The sequence below is a fragment of the Pelodiscus sinensis genome, chromosome 17, assembly GCF_052426305.1.
Source record: "Pelodiscus sinensis isolate ZL-2025 chromosome 17, ASM5242630v1, whole genome shotgun sequence".
In the NCBI taxonomy this organism is placed as follows: Eukaryota; Metazoa; Chordata; order Testudines; family Trionychidae; genus Pelodiscus; species Pelodiscus sinensis.
Window position 1 is genome coordinate 8413627 of NC_143068.1, and position 16968 is coordinate 8430594.

Genomic DNA, 16968 nt, shown 5'->3' on the forward strand with positions numbered 1-16968 from the left:
CCGCTCAACACCCTGAAAACATAAAACGAACTATGTTCCCAAGGGTTCTCTCTGATAAGGTTCAAGGGGGAAGTGCCATACAGCCCTTACAGTTAGGGCGCTCTCTTCCTTTATCTTCCTAGACTCCCGTAGAAATGATCCTTTGTGCAAAATGGCTGCTTGCTCCGAGTAGGCAATGTCAGTACAGAATATCTCCTCTTTTCCAGGGCTTCCAAGCATGCAAGAAAAATCCTCGAGTCCCCTTGAATCTGCTATGGATAAAAGAATCTCTTAATTTGAAGAAGTTCGGAAAGCCAAGGGGACATATGGACAAACTCATCTAGGAACACGTATTCATGTTCAAGATTTGTGGAGTACCACAAAAAAGAAAGACCTGGGAGTACTTGAGCTTGGCAAGGTTTGCCAGCTATCATGTCCAAGGCTTAGTCACAGCATTATAGCTACAATCTACCAGGTCAGCAACATGCCAAATGTCTAAGATGACCTTGAAATCAATGAATGTCTAAATGAGGAGTCTCAAACTCCCAGCCCTTGGGACATCGCACAATCCAGCCTGGGACTCCTGGTGGGCTGGGAGGGCCTGTCCATTACCAACCCCAAGCCTGCCCCTTTTTGCCCTCACCTGGCCCCTCATGGACATGGCTTTGGGGATTACTGTGGGAGGGCTTGGCACAGTGGCAGTGGTCACACCTCCCCACCCAGCATAAGAAACCATAGGGGAAGCAGAGCGCGTTGGCAGATAGCAGGGGATGGCCTGCAGGTCGGGAGTTAGAGACTCCTGGTCTAAATGGACAAATTCTTCAATTTGATTTTGGATGATTTTGGCCTGATACCTATGTTCAGCTCTAAAATTGCACAATCCGTAATGACCCAAGCCCAGAACTACGTGATCTTACTCCATAAACTCTCTCCTCTAACAAGCCTAACACCACAAACCTTATTTGAGCACGAGGATGGCAAGCCCATGACAGATAACGTTTGGGTTAAAAATCTAGGCCAACACTCCGCTGTAACCAGATTTCATTGGACCTCGATACCATAGCACATCGGACTTGTGTTACATAAAGGTAATACTCTTCTCAAAACCTTTAATACGGGAAGCAAAGCTGTTTAAGAACTTAAATTAGAAGCATAACCCTCCTGGATTTTAGCCCTAACTAGGAATTTCTCCTGTGGTTGGAGATAATAAACAAAGGCCAACACGTTTATGTAATTGCACGTAACCTGGTGCACACATCTATTCAGACTGAGTTAACGGACTTTGGAGTCTAAGCGTAAACAAGTGCTGCCATTCCTGACTGTTTTAAACCAAGGACAGATTACAAAAACCCAAAATGCGAACAGTTCTAAGTCTTTCCCTTTGTAAACATAAAAAGGGAAACATTCAATAGCAAAGTGAATTACATCGTATCAATTTAATCCCTTATAAAGAGACGAGACTGATGGAAGGGGTGCCGATACTGCTATTAGCTTTTCACAGCTGCTAAGGAAGAGGACAGAAGGACACTTTCTTGTATCTTTGTATGGTGAAATCTAGTTGTTCATAAATGCTTCAATCACAAAATATGTTCCATTTCTTAACCTCAATGGTACACTGTAGATATAGAATACAGTAAAACCGCCTTACGTTTCTGGGCGTAGTTTGAAGTCTCCTTATTACGGGGAGACCTATCCATGCCAGACTCTTCCACCTCTGCTACTGTCTCCTAAAAAAAGGAAGGAACCTGCTTAGTACAATATGCTACATGCAGATCAGAGACCAACATGGGACATGCTGGTTTTGGCAAAAAGGAACTAGGGGTGTGAAATCTTGGTTAATCAGTTAACCGGTTAAACATTAGGTTGACCTGATGTTTAACCGGTTAATCAACTAAGTGGGATCCAGGCTGGAGACTGCTGCAGCTGGGCTGAAACTGCCCCCAGCCCTGTGTGGAGGCTTGGGCTGCCCCAGGTTCTCAGATCCACATGGGGGCTGGACCGCCTCCTAGTCCCTGCCTCCTAGTCCCCGTCCACAGCATGTGCCCAGCAGGGCTAGAGCAGCCCCCTGCCTGCAGCAGGTGGGGAGCTGCTCAAGCCCTGACTAGTTACCTGGAGCCAGTAAGCATTACCTGTTCACAGCCCTACAAAAATCATCTTACTCTCTAGCACTAAAGTGAAACCATGATGCTATTTAGTTATATGCAAATCTGCAAGGCCTGCCGTTGATGTGACAGTCACTCAAAGAACGGCAATAAAATAACATTTTGCAAACCTCAGTGTATGTCTTAGTTTTACAGTACCAAGAGCGGAACTTTCTTCAGCAGCAGAGATCTGCAATTAACACTCCTCTCCCTTCCCCCACACTCCATAACCTGCACACTCCCACCACTGTTAAATCACCAATTCACACTCACAGCTTCAGGAGTCAGTGGATATATCTATTCAGTTTAAGTGCTCTAACCAGTTGTCAAAATGCACCCATCAGGAGTCAGTTTTCAAACAGCTCCTGTGACATCCACCCCTGGAATACTGGCCTTTGAGGAGAAGCCACTTTCTTTAATTATATGCCACTTAGCCACATGGATGAAAATACACTAAGCAGACGAGGTTCCCCTTTTGTCAGCTCTACAGTAATGTAGCTCTTTGCCATACATCAGAGAGGTGTGCTGAAGTGAAGTGACGTGTCTCTAAACGATCAACATGATGCCAAATGCCTCCTAACAACATGCTGATAAAATCCCACTGTCAACAGAGCTGGCTGTGAAAGAGAAAGAATATTTTCATACAAAGTGTTTTGCCTCAAACCTTTAATGAAAGCTTTCTGACTAGCACCAATTGCAACGATCTTAGTATACAGTTAACCCAGCAATAAAGAACAAGGAACTGATGATGAGCCATTGCAACTCATTAAAATTATCCAGGTGTAAAGAAAGATTTTACTTCTTTTCTTTGAACAACTAGCCAATTAGCCCATCATAAGACGGGATTTTCAGGTCTTCTCTCCTGAGCGCTCTCTCCCCTCCTACTGACTACCCCCCCCCCGCTCTCCTCCGCCTCCTGCCTCTCTCTCAGTCTCTTTCTTTCTCTTCTCCCCCTCCTGCCTCTCACTCTCCCTTTCTCTTCTCCTCTTCCTCCTGCCTCTCTCTCCCCTCCATCTCTCCCCACCCCCTTCCCCTTCTCTCCCGCTATGGCACTTGGCTGAGTGCTGCCTGCTCAGCCCCGCTGCCACAATAGAGGGGGGCGGGGCAGTAACGTACACAGCCGGGGGCGGGGCCATGTACGTCACCGCCCTCCCTTCCTCTCCCACCACGGGGGAGCCCAAACGGCCCCTTGCGCTGCTGGCTCCAAGGGGCACAGCACTCAGCTGAGTTCCACAGTGGGAGAGGTGGGGGGGGAGTCGGTGACAGAGAGCCCCGCCCCCTGGCCGTGTAAATCACCACCTTGCCCCCTTCCCCTCCCTCTGTGGCGGCTCTGCTGAGTGTTGCGTGCTCAGCCGGGCCTCCGCAGGGGAAGAGGGGTGGGGCGGTGACATAAACGGCCCGGGGGCGGGGCTGTCTACATCACTGCCCCCCCTTCCCCTCGCCCAGGGTGGCCCGGCTGAGGGGCGCACTACTCAGCGCCACAGTGGGAGGAGCCGGGGGGGCAGTGACATACCCGGCCCCGCATCCTGGCCGTGTATGTCACCGACCCACCCCCCTTCCCATCCCACCAGGGCTCAGCTGAGCGGCGCAGTGCCAGCACCACTCAGCTGGGCCGCGGCGGGGAAGCAAGTGGAGCTCCCGCCGGGGCTAGGGTTGCCAGGTGTCCGGTTTTCTACCGGACAGTCCGGTATTTGCACCGTCTGGCCAGTAGAAAAATTCAGAAAATACCAGACATGTGCAATGTCCGGTATTGTGTGACTTTCCGGCTGGGCCCCGGAGGGAAGCCTGGCAGGGGCGGGGGAGCGACTGGGAGGCGGAGTGCGATTGGCTTTGGGAGCCCTGTGGTCAGGCGCAAGAGCCAGGTGGGGCGGGGGCGGGGGCCAGGACTCCCAGCCCCCCCCCACTGCTCCGCCCACCCGGCTTTTGCACTGGACCAGAGGCTCACGGTGCCCAGCTGAGAGCCTCTGGTTGCGAGCAGAAGCCAGGTGGGGGGAGTGGCTCCCAGCCCCGCCCCCACCAGAATTCTGCTGGCAAGTAAAGGGAACGCCTGCCGGGGGTGCGGCCAGAAGGACTCCAGCTGTGGCCAGTGGCTGCACGCCCCCCCCCCCCCCCCGCCATCAGTCTGCTTCCCACCTCTCTTCCTCTGTCCCCCCCCTTCCCATCCAGCCCCAACGCCCCCGATTCTCTCCCCAGCTCTGCTTCCCGCCCCCTCTTCCTAAAGGGAGCGCCTGCCGGGAGTGCGGCCAGAAGGACTCCGGCTGTGGCCAGTGGCTGCACGCCCCCCCCCTTCCCCCGCCGCCATCAGTCTGCTTCCCGCCCCTCTTCCTCTGTCCCCCCCCTTCCCATCCAGCCCCAACGCCCCCGATTCTCCCCCAGCTCTGCTTCCCGCCCCCTCTTCCTGCTGGCCAGCCCCATGGCCCCAGGATACTCCCCTCCCCCCAGCACTGCTTCCCGCCCCCCTTCCTCTGGGCCCCCCCATCCTTCCTCCCCCCCCCCCCCAGCTCTGCTTCCCACCCCCCTTCCGGCCAGCCCCGTCCCCCTTGGCACACTCACCTGAGAGCACTCAGCTGAGCCCTTGTGGGGGAGCAAGCAGTGGCAAGCAGCCGTTTGGGGTCCGCGCTCCCCCAGCTTGCCGTCGCTTGCTCCCCCACCGGGGCCCAGCTGAGCAGCACAGTGCTTGGCCGAGCAGCCATGCAGAGAGGAGAAGGGGGGCGGGGCGCTGACGTACACGGCCGGGGGGGGGAGGGGGTGGCCGTGTACATTACAGACGTACAGACAATGGGCTACTATATCTCGAGCAATAAATGTGATTGATTAACCTTGTGTGTAAGTGGCCCAGTGTAGGGATGTTAAGGGCTAGTCGACTAGTCACTCCCCCGCCGCTTTGCTGCCTCTATCAGATAGACGCGGGGGGGGGCGGGTATTTCAAAGCGGCAGCGCTGCAGGGAGCCCTGGATCAGCTGGAGTCCCCAGCTGAGCTCACGCTCTGTGTGGCGCTAAGCCCGGGATCAGCTGTGAGGTGGTGCCCCTTTGAAACGCTGTGGTGGCATTTCAAAGGAGCAGCGCCGCCCTCTCAACTAATAGAATAGTCGATGCAAAAACACATTGACTATTCAATTAGTGAAATACCCCATCCTTAACATCCTTAGCCCAGTCATCAAGCATGGAGCAAACGTTAGAGGCAGCAGGTTCTTTTCAGACCAGTGCGTCTATTCAATGAACAGCAATGCAACTGCACGCATGTGCATGGAAAAAAACCTGCTAGAAATGCAAGTCGTATTGATGACTAAAAATACTGCTTCAGAGTTGTACACAGGTGGTCAAGGTGGACTGCCAAAAACAGAGAAATGTCCCCCGCCAAAACAAAGAACTCAGAAGAAAAGGTCATCATGAAGCAAATTGCTGCTGATTTTCATCTATTGGATGTGAGTGGCCCCTTTATAAGCCCTGAACTTGAAGTCAACAGATGGACTTCCTTGATTTTTGCAGTCAATGGATCACTACAGCATGAACATACTCACTGAGCAGAATACTTTCCTTGAATCCAATGTGGCACCCAGATTTCACACTAAGAACAGTACAGAAAAAGGAGGAAACGTACATCCAAAGAGAAGCAGGGATATGGGCTAAGATCTCATCATAGGACCAGGAGCCAGGCTTTCATTTGTTACTCTTTGCTTCTTAGCATGATTCTCCTCCCCCCGGAGTGAGATAGTCCTGTGCTTAAGGCAGTGGGCTAAGCCTCAAGAGACCTGAGTTCAAGACTCAGGATGCAGTGCGCTTCTTTACACCTGTGGTAAAAATCAAATTACCTTGGTGTGCCTCAGCCACACAAAAAGGTACTGTGAGAGCACACGTTTGTGGAAGTACTAGGAAGAAAAGACATACTAGCGTATTTCTGTTTATATGGGGCTCCTATAATTGTTGGTGGGAAACCCACACTTGTATTGGAGGGCAGAAGTTGGCCCAACAATCAAGATGTTCAGCATTTAACTGGCCTGTTCCAAAGCCTATTGAAATCAATGGGACTTGGATCAGAGCCTGTAAATGGGTTCCGATCAACACATTTTACAACCCGCTTTAAGATTCCAGAGTATTAAACTAGGAAGAATTAAACATCGCAAATAAATGCATTGATTGCTGATGAATAACCTGAATTGGGGATCTGGTATTTCCTCCAAAATGGAGAAGAGCATTACAGAACTCAGAAAGGAAAAAAATTAATTTGCCTTTGTATTTTAAGTGCATATGATTTCAACTTCTCTTGCAATAAGAGGAAAATACACAGGGCTATGGAATTGTGGCCTTGGCAAGTCAATAAAGGAGGAACAAGTTTTCACACAGCTATCTTTAAAACATGCTTATTTGCTGTTTTCAGTTTTGCACAACCTATCCAGTACATTCTGCTAATGATTGGGCATCTTAAAACACATGAGAGCAAGGCTTTGAAGTCCAACAATACGGGGACCAAAAAAACATGAATAATTTCAATAGCTCTAACCAGAGCCTATAGAATGGTATCGAGGCATCTTACTTACAAACGTAAATAAGAAAACAGAATGTTCCATCTCATCAAGTTAAAAGCCATTTCAATAAGCAGAGAGAATCTTTGAATGTGCACACAATATACCGGGTATTTTAAAGCATGACGCTAGAGCTCAATTGCATGGATTATCAAAGGCAAATATTAGCCATGTATCAAATGTGCACAGGAGACTGATATTTATAAGCTTGGCAAATGCTTCAGGAGCAAAGGAAAATGGAGTTATTTCAGAAGAGTTAATGGGATCACATGGCATTTGTGCTGATAAATCAAAACTAAAACATTCAGCATCAAATTTTCAGAGAGGCCATTAAATTGGACCTCTGGGCACAAATAGTTACTGTAGTTCCACATACGGTAACCAGACATCCTGATATTAGGGGGCTTTGTCTTAGATATGAAATGTTACCCTTTCACCTCCCAAAAAAAATTAAGAAGTGCCCCAATTTTTCAGACTTGTTACCTAATCATCCTAGCTGCATAGGCAAAATGGCTCTGTGCTGTCACCTACTTTTGCACAAACAAGAACAAGCTGCATTTACATGGCATCATTCACAATATCTCCATCCTCCATGTGAGTAAGCAGATGTGAAGGACTAGTTGACTATCCCATAAGCAAATGCTTATGGGATAATCGACAGGATAGTCCACTTGGTCACTTCGTCCCCCTCCCCCTCCGTTGCTGCCTCGATCAGATAGAGGCAGCAAGGGAGGGGAGAAAAGGGGGATACTTCAAGCCGCAGCGCCACACAGAGCCTGGGGTCAGCTGCTTCATGTGGCACTGTTGCTTTGAATGCTGCGGGGAGCCCGGCATCAGGCTCCTCGTGGCATCTCAAAGTGGCAGTGCTGCTCGAGCCTGGGATCAGCTGGCGACTTCCTAGCTGATCCCAGGCTCAGCACGGCACTACTGCTTTGATACACCGCCGTGGCGTTTCAAAGCGGCAGCGCTGCAGGGGAATCCACAGCTGACCCTGGGCTTCGGGGCTTTCGCCTTTGAAGTGTAGCAACAGCCCTAGGGCTGCTGTTACACTTCAAAGACAGAGGCACCCTATCGACTAATTGAATAGTCAATGCAAAAATGCACTGACTATTTGATTAGTCAGTTACACGATATTAACATGCTTAGGTAGAATTATCTCAACCTATGAACACCGGAATGGGCTCATTGTGTATAAATGAGTATTGCAGGTTTTTAAAAGGCATCAGGTGGAAAGGAAGGAAACGGGCAACTTCTATTGGTAAGCTCCCTGGGTGAACTCACTAGCAAGTCCACTTTCCTGGGCTCAAAATAAGGTGGCTTTAAGGAATGTGCTGTCCTAAAGCTTTTTTAAACCAACTGGACTACCAAGTCGCTGAAGGCAAATTAAATTGGAAGCGGAGCAGTTAATCCAAATGTTCTATCTACATTAATGGGACTAAGTTCAGGAACATATTAAATGGAGCCTATATTATGATCCATTTCCTCCCTCCTGACTAGGCACTGGCCTCCAATTCTACAGCAAATTGTGAATTCTGCTACCTTTGCCCTACCCTTTGTGACCATGAGGTCAACTCAGTCTCCAGAGAGCTCAGAGGTTATGTACTTTTAAGCAGCAGGGTCATGATCCCAGCTGAAATCTGTAAGTGATTGCAGAATACAAATAAAATACTAATGTTGTCATGAGTCTTACACAGAACATGTCATGCGTTAAGATCTGGCCAACACACTTGACAACAAGAAGTCACTGATGCTGCAGGCTGTGGAAAGCGGCTTTTATTCCAGCACATTGCCAACAAGTATCCAGGGTCACAATGTCCTTTGTGGTAGGGATCTTTAACCAAGATACTCGTTAGCAGTCTGCAGGAAAGCTATGGATGCTTAAACAGCACCTCAAAAAATGTGGGAAAACTTGTGTTGCTGCTGCTCATGCCGTTTGTGGTCTGTGGCTACAGACTTGTCTTCAGGCTTACAGAGCAACCATTCTGCTACCTTTCACTAGCCCTATATATTGACTAGTGAAGCTTCTTAGTTTCTATAGCACTGTTTTACTGCAAACCTGAAGCATAAACTCTGCAAGTTCCGCTTACACTCAAAGGTGAAATGCTGCTAGTTCCTCTAGAGCCAGAAAGCCACAGCAGTTGCTACAACACATGGAAATATTCTGAAAGTCAGTAAATCAATATACCTCAGAGTTGACCACCCCAAAAACGTCTCTGACGTCACGCACTGGTGGTTTGTTCTTTTTCCGCCGTGACCGGGAGTAAGTATCCAGCCTTCGCTGCACGGCCGCAGCCTGGGTCTTAGTCAAGGTGGAGAGCAGCACTATATTATCATGGTCAGAGGTGTGGTCCCCAATTAGGTCTGAGAGACCGGCATCCTGTAGCCACTCCGCTTCGGCTTCTCCCTCTGCAAGGCATGGGATGAGGAGAAAAGCAATGTCTGTGAGAAAGCGAGGTAGCATTGCAAACTAACAGACACGGTCGGGACAAAGCAGGGCTAGAAAGACAGACTTGCCAAGAACCCCAACAGCTCACTTCATTTGGATCCCTCAAGGATCGCTTCTCTTGAACTACCATTTATTAAACCTACAGGGCTTTGAGCCACACCCCTGGGTTGGGGACGGAACCAAGTCACAGCAACTCAATGGGCATCAGGAGAGACTATGCCTGATCAAAGTACAATCCTGCCCCTCCCCCTTGTCAACTAAGGTGGGGGGGTGGAAGAGGGAGGAGAGGAGGGGGACACACAACATTGCAAAAGCTTCAGCCTAAACTCCTCTCTGCAGCTGGACAACTCCACTGAACAGCAGGGAGGCACCGTTTATCCTCTTCCCCTACTGAGGGCCAATCTTTACACTCCGGTGGTGCGAGAAATTATGGCTGAAACCTGTGCAGGCTTTGAGTGTAAGCAGGGCCAGCCTGAGCCCTTTTGGCACCCTGGGCCAGGCACACGGCGCCACCCCCGGGCGCACGGTGCATGTGCAAGCCCACCCATGGGGCACGGGCCCACCTCCCCAGGGAGCGCAGCGCATGCGCACAAGGGCAGATGAGGATTTTGTGGGGCCCAGAGCAGCACAATTTCGCAGAGCCCCCCCTTTGACATGGTGCATGCACAGTGCTTCTTGAAGCGCGTGGTCCGGGGCGGCCGCCCTGCTCGCCCCGCCCTATATCCGCCCCTTCCCGCCCTATATCCGCGGGGCGGCCACGGCTGCTGGCGCACAGCCTGAGGCCCACCCCTGGGGCGCACAGTGCATGCGCTACCCAGCCCGGCCCAGCCAGCGCTGCTGGCACACATGCTGGGCCATGCAGGGCCCCGCGGGCATGGAAGCAAGGGCGCTGCTGGCCGGCGCCGTAGGGCCAGCGCTGCGGGAGCCGGGCGCGTGGCGCCAGCTGTAAGGGACTCCGCGTGCCCTTATAGCTGCCATCAAGAAACCCCCCCCCCCATCGATTGGCGCCCCGGGCAGCTGCCTGGCTCGCCCATGTCTCAGTCCAGCCCCAGGTGTAAGGGAGGAAAATTGTGCTCTCCCATTCCTTGGCACTGCTGCCAACCACAATCTGGCCTCCGAGGAATTTCTGGGCATAATTCTGTCCTGGCCTAAGATAGAACACTGCTCAGTGATTTGAGTTCATTCGGCACCAGTTCACTCCACTGACCACTCCTGAGAAAAAACAAAGTTATTTACTTTTGTAACTCTGGCTTTTTGAGACGTGTTGCTTATGTCCATTCCACATAGGCGCGCATTGCGTGCATGCGTGGTTGGACGTTTTCTCCCTTAACAGTACCCGTTGGGCCAGTAGGGGAGCCCCCTGGCATGGCGCTGGTATATCAGCTAATATATACCCCTGCTGGCCTTCTACCCTGTTGGTTCCTTCTTACTAGACTATGCCGAAGAAGGGGAGGTGGGCGGGATTTGGAATGGACACGAGCAACACATCTCAAAGAGCAACAGTGATGAACCATTTTTTCTTCGAGTGACTGCTCATGTCCATTCCATGTAAGTGACTCCAAAGCAGAAACCCTAGGAAGCAGGGTCAGATTTTAACCTTTAACCAAGCAGAGGACAGCCCTACTCAGGACTGCATCTTCTCATGCCTTATGGCCCAGTACACAGTGATCAACAAAAGCGTGAACCAAAGACCACGTGGAAGCCCTGCAGGTGATCAGTTTCTAGCAGCATGCCCAAGTATCTGTTCTAGGACCGATTTTGTTCAACATTTTTATTAATGACTGGATGAGGGGATGGATTGCACCCTCAGCAAGTTTGCAGATGACACTAAGCTAGGGAGAGGTAGATAAATTGGAGAGCAGGGATAGGGTCCAGAGTGATCTAGACAAATTGGAGGACTGGGCCAAAAGAAATCTGATGAGGTTCAACAACGACAAGTTTAGTGTCCTGCACTTGGGACAGAAGAATCCCAACCATTGTTACAGGCTGGGGACCGAATGGTTAAGTAGCAGTTCTGCAGAAAAGGACCTGGGGGTTACAGTGGATGAGAAGCTAGATACAAGTCAACAGTGTGACCTTGTAGCCAAAGCGGCTAATGGCATATTAGGTTGCATTAGAAGGAGCATTGCCAGCAGATCTGGGGAGGCCACATCTGGAGTATTGTGTCCAGTTCTGGGCCCCCCCCCCAATATAGAAAAGACATGGACGCCTTGGAGAGGGTCCAGCAGAGGGCGACCAAAATGATTAGGGGGCTGGAGCGCATGACCTAGGAGGAGAGACTGAAGGATTTGTGTTTGTTAGATCTACAGAAGAGATGAATGAGGAGGGATTTGATAGCAGCTTTCAACTTTCTGAAGGTAGATGCCAAAGAGGATGGAGAAAGGCTGTTCACAGTAGACTGCCACAGGGTCCCCACAGGGCATTGGCTTCTGGCACTTCTCACAAGGCTTGAAGCCTTAGGAGTCGGGCTTGCCCTACCCGATGCACCCTGACCAGAAGCGAGCCCCACGCCTGGGTGCTTAATACTAAGTACAACACTTAACAGCTACTAAAAACCTAGATAAGAACAATGAATTTTAAACTTTTAAACTAGCTACCATAACAAGAAGAACGACTAAGTGGTGCTTGCAGAGCAAGAGCAAAGGCATGTTCCAAATACCTTCAGGAGCCATGGAAGGAACGGAGGGGGTGGAGGGCCAGCACACAGGGGTTATATATTAGCCGAAATACCAATGCCACTCCAGAGGGCTCCCCAACAGATACTGCTATGAGAAAACTTCTGACAACATATTCACCCCTACACAGAATGGGCACGAGCAATCACTCAAAGAAGAACAATCTGTTAGAAAGCACTACACCCAATAGTCCCATTTAGACTTTTATGCTCTTTTTGCTCCTTTAAATAATTTTACCCCAGAATATGTTCAGACTGCGATTGGATTCAATTTTATCTTTATTTAATCTCTTACGCCCTGTTATCTTGGTGCTGTAATGTTATTCTTACACCACCACTGTTTATTTGCCATTACATTTTAAGTTGGCTCAAACACCTCTGCAATATTTCTACATGCAGGTAGAATAAAGTTATGTATTTAAATTTAAACTGTATCTATTTTTTTAAAATAGTACTATAGTCAAAGCATGTTATAGGGGATGCTCTCAGAAGTCAGGATATGCCAATATACGGATGTCTGCAAAAACTTAACACTCTCCCCCGGCAAACAAATCAAGTCTGAAAACAGGATGCTTTCCTCCCTAGCTCATTTGGTGTGCAGGTCAGACAATGCTGAGTGAACAGAAGATAAAAACAAAAGGGAATTCTGTAACCTAAGAATTACCACTCTGGGTCAGACCAAAAGTCAATCTAGCCTGGCATCTTGTTTTCTGACAGTGGCCAATGCCAGGTGCCCCAGAGGGAGGGAACAGAAAAGGGAATCCAGGTGATCCATCTCCTGTCACCCATTTCCAGACAGAGGCTAGGCGCACCATTCCTGTCCATCCTGGTTAATCAGTCATTGAGGGACGTTTTCTCCATGAATTCATCTAGTTCTTCTCTGCACCCTGTTAGAGCCCTGGCCTTCACAATATCCTCTGGCAAGGACATAAACCCCTTCCTCTCAGGAAATAGCCAAGATATTTATCACTTGTGCCAGCATTTTGGGGAGTGCCTCATCTGTGCATAGCCCTCCAAGTTGCTTTCTGTTAGAGTTTTCATTATTAAGTGTTTGCTAAGCTCCAACAACATGCCCTAAGACAGTGGTCCCCAACGCGGTGCCCGTGGGCGCCAAAGTGCCCGCTGGGGCATTTGTGCACGCCCACCTACAACCTGGGCCGACCCCGCCCCCAGCACGCAGCGCATGGGAGGCGCCGGCCCCAGACGCGCAACATGCACCGGTGCATATGCGGGCGCTCGGGCGCATGGCGCTCGAGCAGCACCGGTGCCGGCCCCAGCCCCGGGCCCACGGGACAAGGCACTCGGGCGGCTCCAGCCCCGGCCCTGGGGCACATGCCGGCGCACGATGCAAGGGCATCCCTATGCCCTGGTGTGTCCCCGGATGCGCGGCCTCACCCCCCGGGCGCCGGGCGCGTGAGTGGCCCCACCCCCCGCGCGCCCGGGAGCCTCTAAAGGTTGGGGACCACTGCCCTAAGACACTGTCTATTGCCTCAGCAGTACTTCAAACTGCAGCCTAGAATCCAAACTCTGCACCTCCAGATCTGCAAAAGCCATTCTGCACTCTCCTGGGCTCCACAAAGCTTAAGAGCTCATGCTACAGAGCCACCTTGTGGGCTGCACTGACTGCAAGGAGAAATCATTCAAAAAAGAATGAAAGAGCTTAGTGGGAAATGTATAGATTTCTAACCCAGAAGGGACTGTTAGATCGAAGCTGACCTCCTGAATAACAAGGTGACAGAACTTCACCCAGTTACCTCTGCATTGAGCCATATAATTTGCTTAAGACTAAAGGTCGTCTGCCTTGAAGACATCGAAAGATGGAAAATCCATCACGTCCCATGGTAATTTATTCCAATGGTTAATCACTAGCACGGTTAAAAAATGTGTGCCTTAATTCTAGTTTGAATCTGTCCAGTTTCAGTTTCCATTCATTGGTTCTTGTTATGTCCTTTTCCCACTACGGAATACTCTGGTACCCAGCATTTTCTCTTTGCATAGCCATTTATACATCATAGTTGAGTCCTCTCAATGAACTTTTTGGTTAGCTAAACCGATTGAGCTTACGTGCCTCACTTCAATGGCATTTTCTTCAGCCTTAGATCATTTCTGTGGCTTTTTTTCCTTTATCCTCCCAATTTTTTTCTGAATCTTTTACAAAAATGTATACACCAAATCAGTATCAGTCTCACCACTTGCCACATGTAGAATTTAAATCACCTCCTTGGTCCTATTCACGACCAATAATTTCATTAGCTCTTTTTGCCACTGTGACCCCTAGATCCTTTTCAGAGTCTCTGCTTTTCAGGATACAGTATGGACTGTATGTTCCTAGTTTTAAAGGCAATCAATTGCAGACCATTCTGTTTGATCACTTGGTAAGTTGGGGCCATTCATATTGCTTAGGATGAATGTCCTGTCACCACTATTTACCACTTCTCCAAATCTTTGGATCATCCACAAGCTTTATCAGCATTGATTTTATATTTCCAGATCATTTATATAAAAAATTTTTCAAGAGCATTATGCTTGGTACCAATTCTACTGACAAGCCAATAGAAATACCCCCATTCATATGTTCACTTTTAGACTGCCTAATAAAGCAAACTACATGTAATCTATGGGTTAGTTATCCTGGCTGTTCACTACAGCCATGTCCCCCCTCCCTCGCCCTTTTTCAAAAGGCACCAATTCACAAGAAATAAAGGAAATAAAAAGTCGCCTCCTTGTAAGACGACACCTTTTCTCAATTTGTGCATATTTGAACAAATGCAACCCTAGCATATCCAGAAACATGCGGGTGTACAGCATTTCACAAAAGAAGATCAGATATCCATGCACATCTAAATCCAATTTGGAAACCCAAGGACTCATCTGAACAGGCCAGGTGATACCACTGCAACTGAGGAGACTGTTTGGAAATTTGGCAATTTGCACCTACAGTTCCTGATCTTATGCAAATAAAGCTTCCATAATGATTTACATCAGCAATGGGCAACTTACCGTAGTGATTGGGCCACAAGATTGTCATAATCAAGATGGTCTCCTGGGATAGAGTAATTTTACTAACTGCACTTGAGTACCTAGAATTTGCAGGGTGTGCTGTAGCAGTGCTTTGATTGGATGCCAGACTGCTGGCACTAAACATTAAAAAGGCCGTAGAGCAGTTTTTAAACTAAGAGATGGGGGAAAGCCGACTGGTGTGGAGATGCATGTAAATCAGATGGAGACTTCTCTTAGAGGAGAATCCATTGATAGAGATTCTCTAAGCTGTAGTCAGAAAGAGAGGAGGGGAGAGAACAAACCATGGGCCAGAGCTGACAAACAACCGCATATAAAGGAATCCAATGCATCCGGGAAGGGCAGACAAATAACCAGTGGCAAATTTTGAAGTGCTTCTACGCAAATGCCAGGAGTCTGACTAATAAGATGAGTGAACTAGAGTACCTCGTATTAAAGGAGGAGATTGACATAATAGGCATCACTGAAACCTGGTGGAATGAGGAAAATCTGTGGGACACAATCATACCGGGATATAAAATATATAGAAAGGATAGAGCAGGCTGGGTGGGTGGCGGAGTGGCACTGTATGTGAAAGATAATGTAGAATCAAATGAAATAAAAATATTAAATGAATCAACATGTTCCATAGAATCGCTATGGATAGTAATTCCATGCTCCAATAATAAGAAATTAGCAGTAGGGATATATTTCCGACCACCTGACCAGGACAGCGATACTGACATTGAAATGCTGAGGGAGATTAGAGAAATCTCCCAAATAAAGAACTCTATAATAATGGGGGGGGGGTTAATTACCCCCATATTGACTGGATACATGTCACCTCAGGAAGAGAAGCAGAGATAAAATTTCTCAATGGCTTAAATTACTGCTTCTTGGAGCAGCTGGTGCAGGAACCCACAAGGGGAGAGGCAAGTCTCAATTTAGTCCTGAGTGATCAGGTCCAGGATATAATCGTTACAGGACGGCTTGGGAATAGTGACCATAATATAATAACATTCAACATTCCTGTGGTGGGAAGAACACCTCAGCAGTCCAGCAGCCTGGCATTTAGTTTCAAAAAGGGGAATTACACAAAAATGAGGTGGTTAGTTAAGCGGAAATTAAAAGCCACAAGGACTAGAGCCAAATCCCTGCAAGCTATATGGAAACTTTTTAAAGACACCATAATAGAGGCCCAACTTAAAGGTATACCCCAAATTAAAAAACATAGCAAGAGACCTAAAAGAGTCACCGTGGCTTAACCACCATGTAAAAGAAGCAGTGAGGGACAAAAAGGCATCTTTTAAGAAGTGGAAGTCCAATCCTAGTGAGATAAATAGAAAGGAACATAAACACTGTCAAATCAAGTGTAAAAATGTAATAAGAAAAGCAAAAAAAGATTTTGAGGAACAGCTAGCCAAAAACTCAAAAAGAAATAACGAAATGTTTTTTAAGTACATTAGAAGCAGGAAGCCTGCTAAAAAACCTGTGGGTCTCCTAGACAATCAAGCTATAAAAGGAGCAATCAAGGACGATAAAGCCATTGTGGATAAACTAATGATTTCTTTGTTTCAGTCTTCACGGCTGAGGACATTAGGGAGATTCCCAAATCTGCACCATCGTTTGTGGGTGATGAATCTGAGGAACTGTCCCGAATTGAAGTATCATTGGAGGAGGTTTTGGAAAAAAATAGAAAAACTTAATGTTAACAAATCTCCGGGACCGGATGGCATTCATCCAAGGGTTCTAAAAGAACTCAAATGGGAAATTGCTGAACTATTATCTGTGGTTTGTAACCTATCCTTTAAATCAGGTTCCGTAACCTAATGAATGGAAGGTAGCCAACATGACACCAATATTTAAAAAGGGCTCTAGAGGCGACCCTGGCAATTACAGACTGGTAAGTCTAACTTCAGGACTGGGCAAATTAGTCGAAACAATAATAACGAATAAAATTGTGAGGCATGTAGAAGAATATAATTTGTTGGACAAAAGTCAGCATGGTTTCTGTAAAGGGAAATCCTGTCTCTCTAATCTATTAGAGTTCTTTGAAGGAGTTAACAAACATGCGGACAAGGGGGATCCAGTAGATATAGTATACTTGGATTTTCAGAAAGCCTTTGACAAGGTCCCTCACCAAAGGCTCTGGTGTAAATTACATTGTCATGGGATAAGAGGGAAGGTCCTTTCATAGATTGAGAAATG

General features: G+C 48.3%; 1 protein-coding gene across 6 annotated transcripts in view; it reads right to left on the minus strand.

Annotated features, from left to right (window-relative positions):
* ARHGAP40 (Rho GTPase activating protein 40) overlaps positions 1-16968 on the minus strand; it is a 90992-nt gene that overhangs the window by 18686 nt on the left and 55338 nt on the right. For 5 of the 6 annotated variants that reach the window (XM_075901341.2, XM_075901342.2, XM_025181638.3 and 2 more), the window contains exons 3-5: positions 8829-9049; positions 1628-1706; positions 91-251 (exon numbers count right to left, since the gene is read on the minus strand). In XM_075901341.2, the coding sequence (XP_075757456.2) occupies positions 91-251; positions 1628-1706; positions 8829-9049 (461 nt within the window). The remainder of the gene's footprint in view (positions 1-90; positions 252-1627; positions 1707-8828; positions 9050-16968) is intronic. The other variant, XM_025181639.3, reaches the window with a different exon arrangement.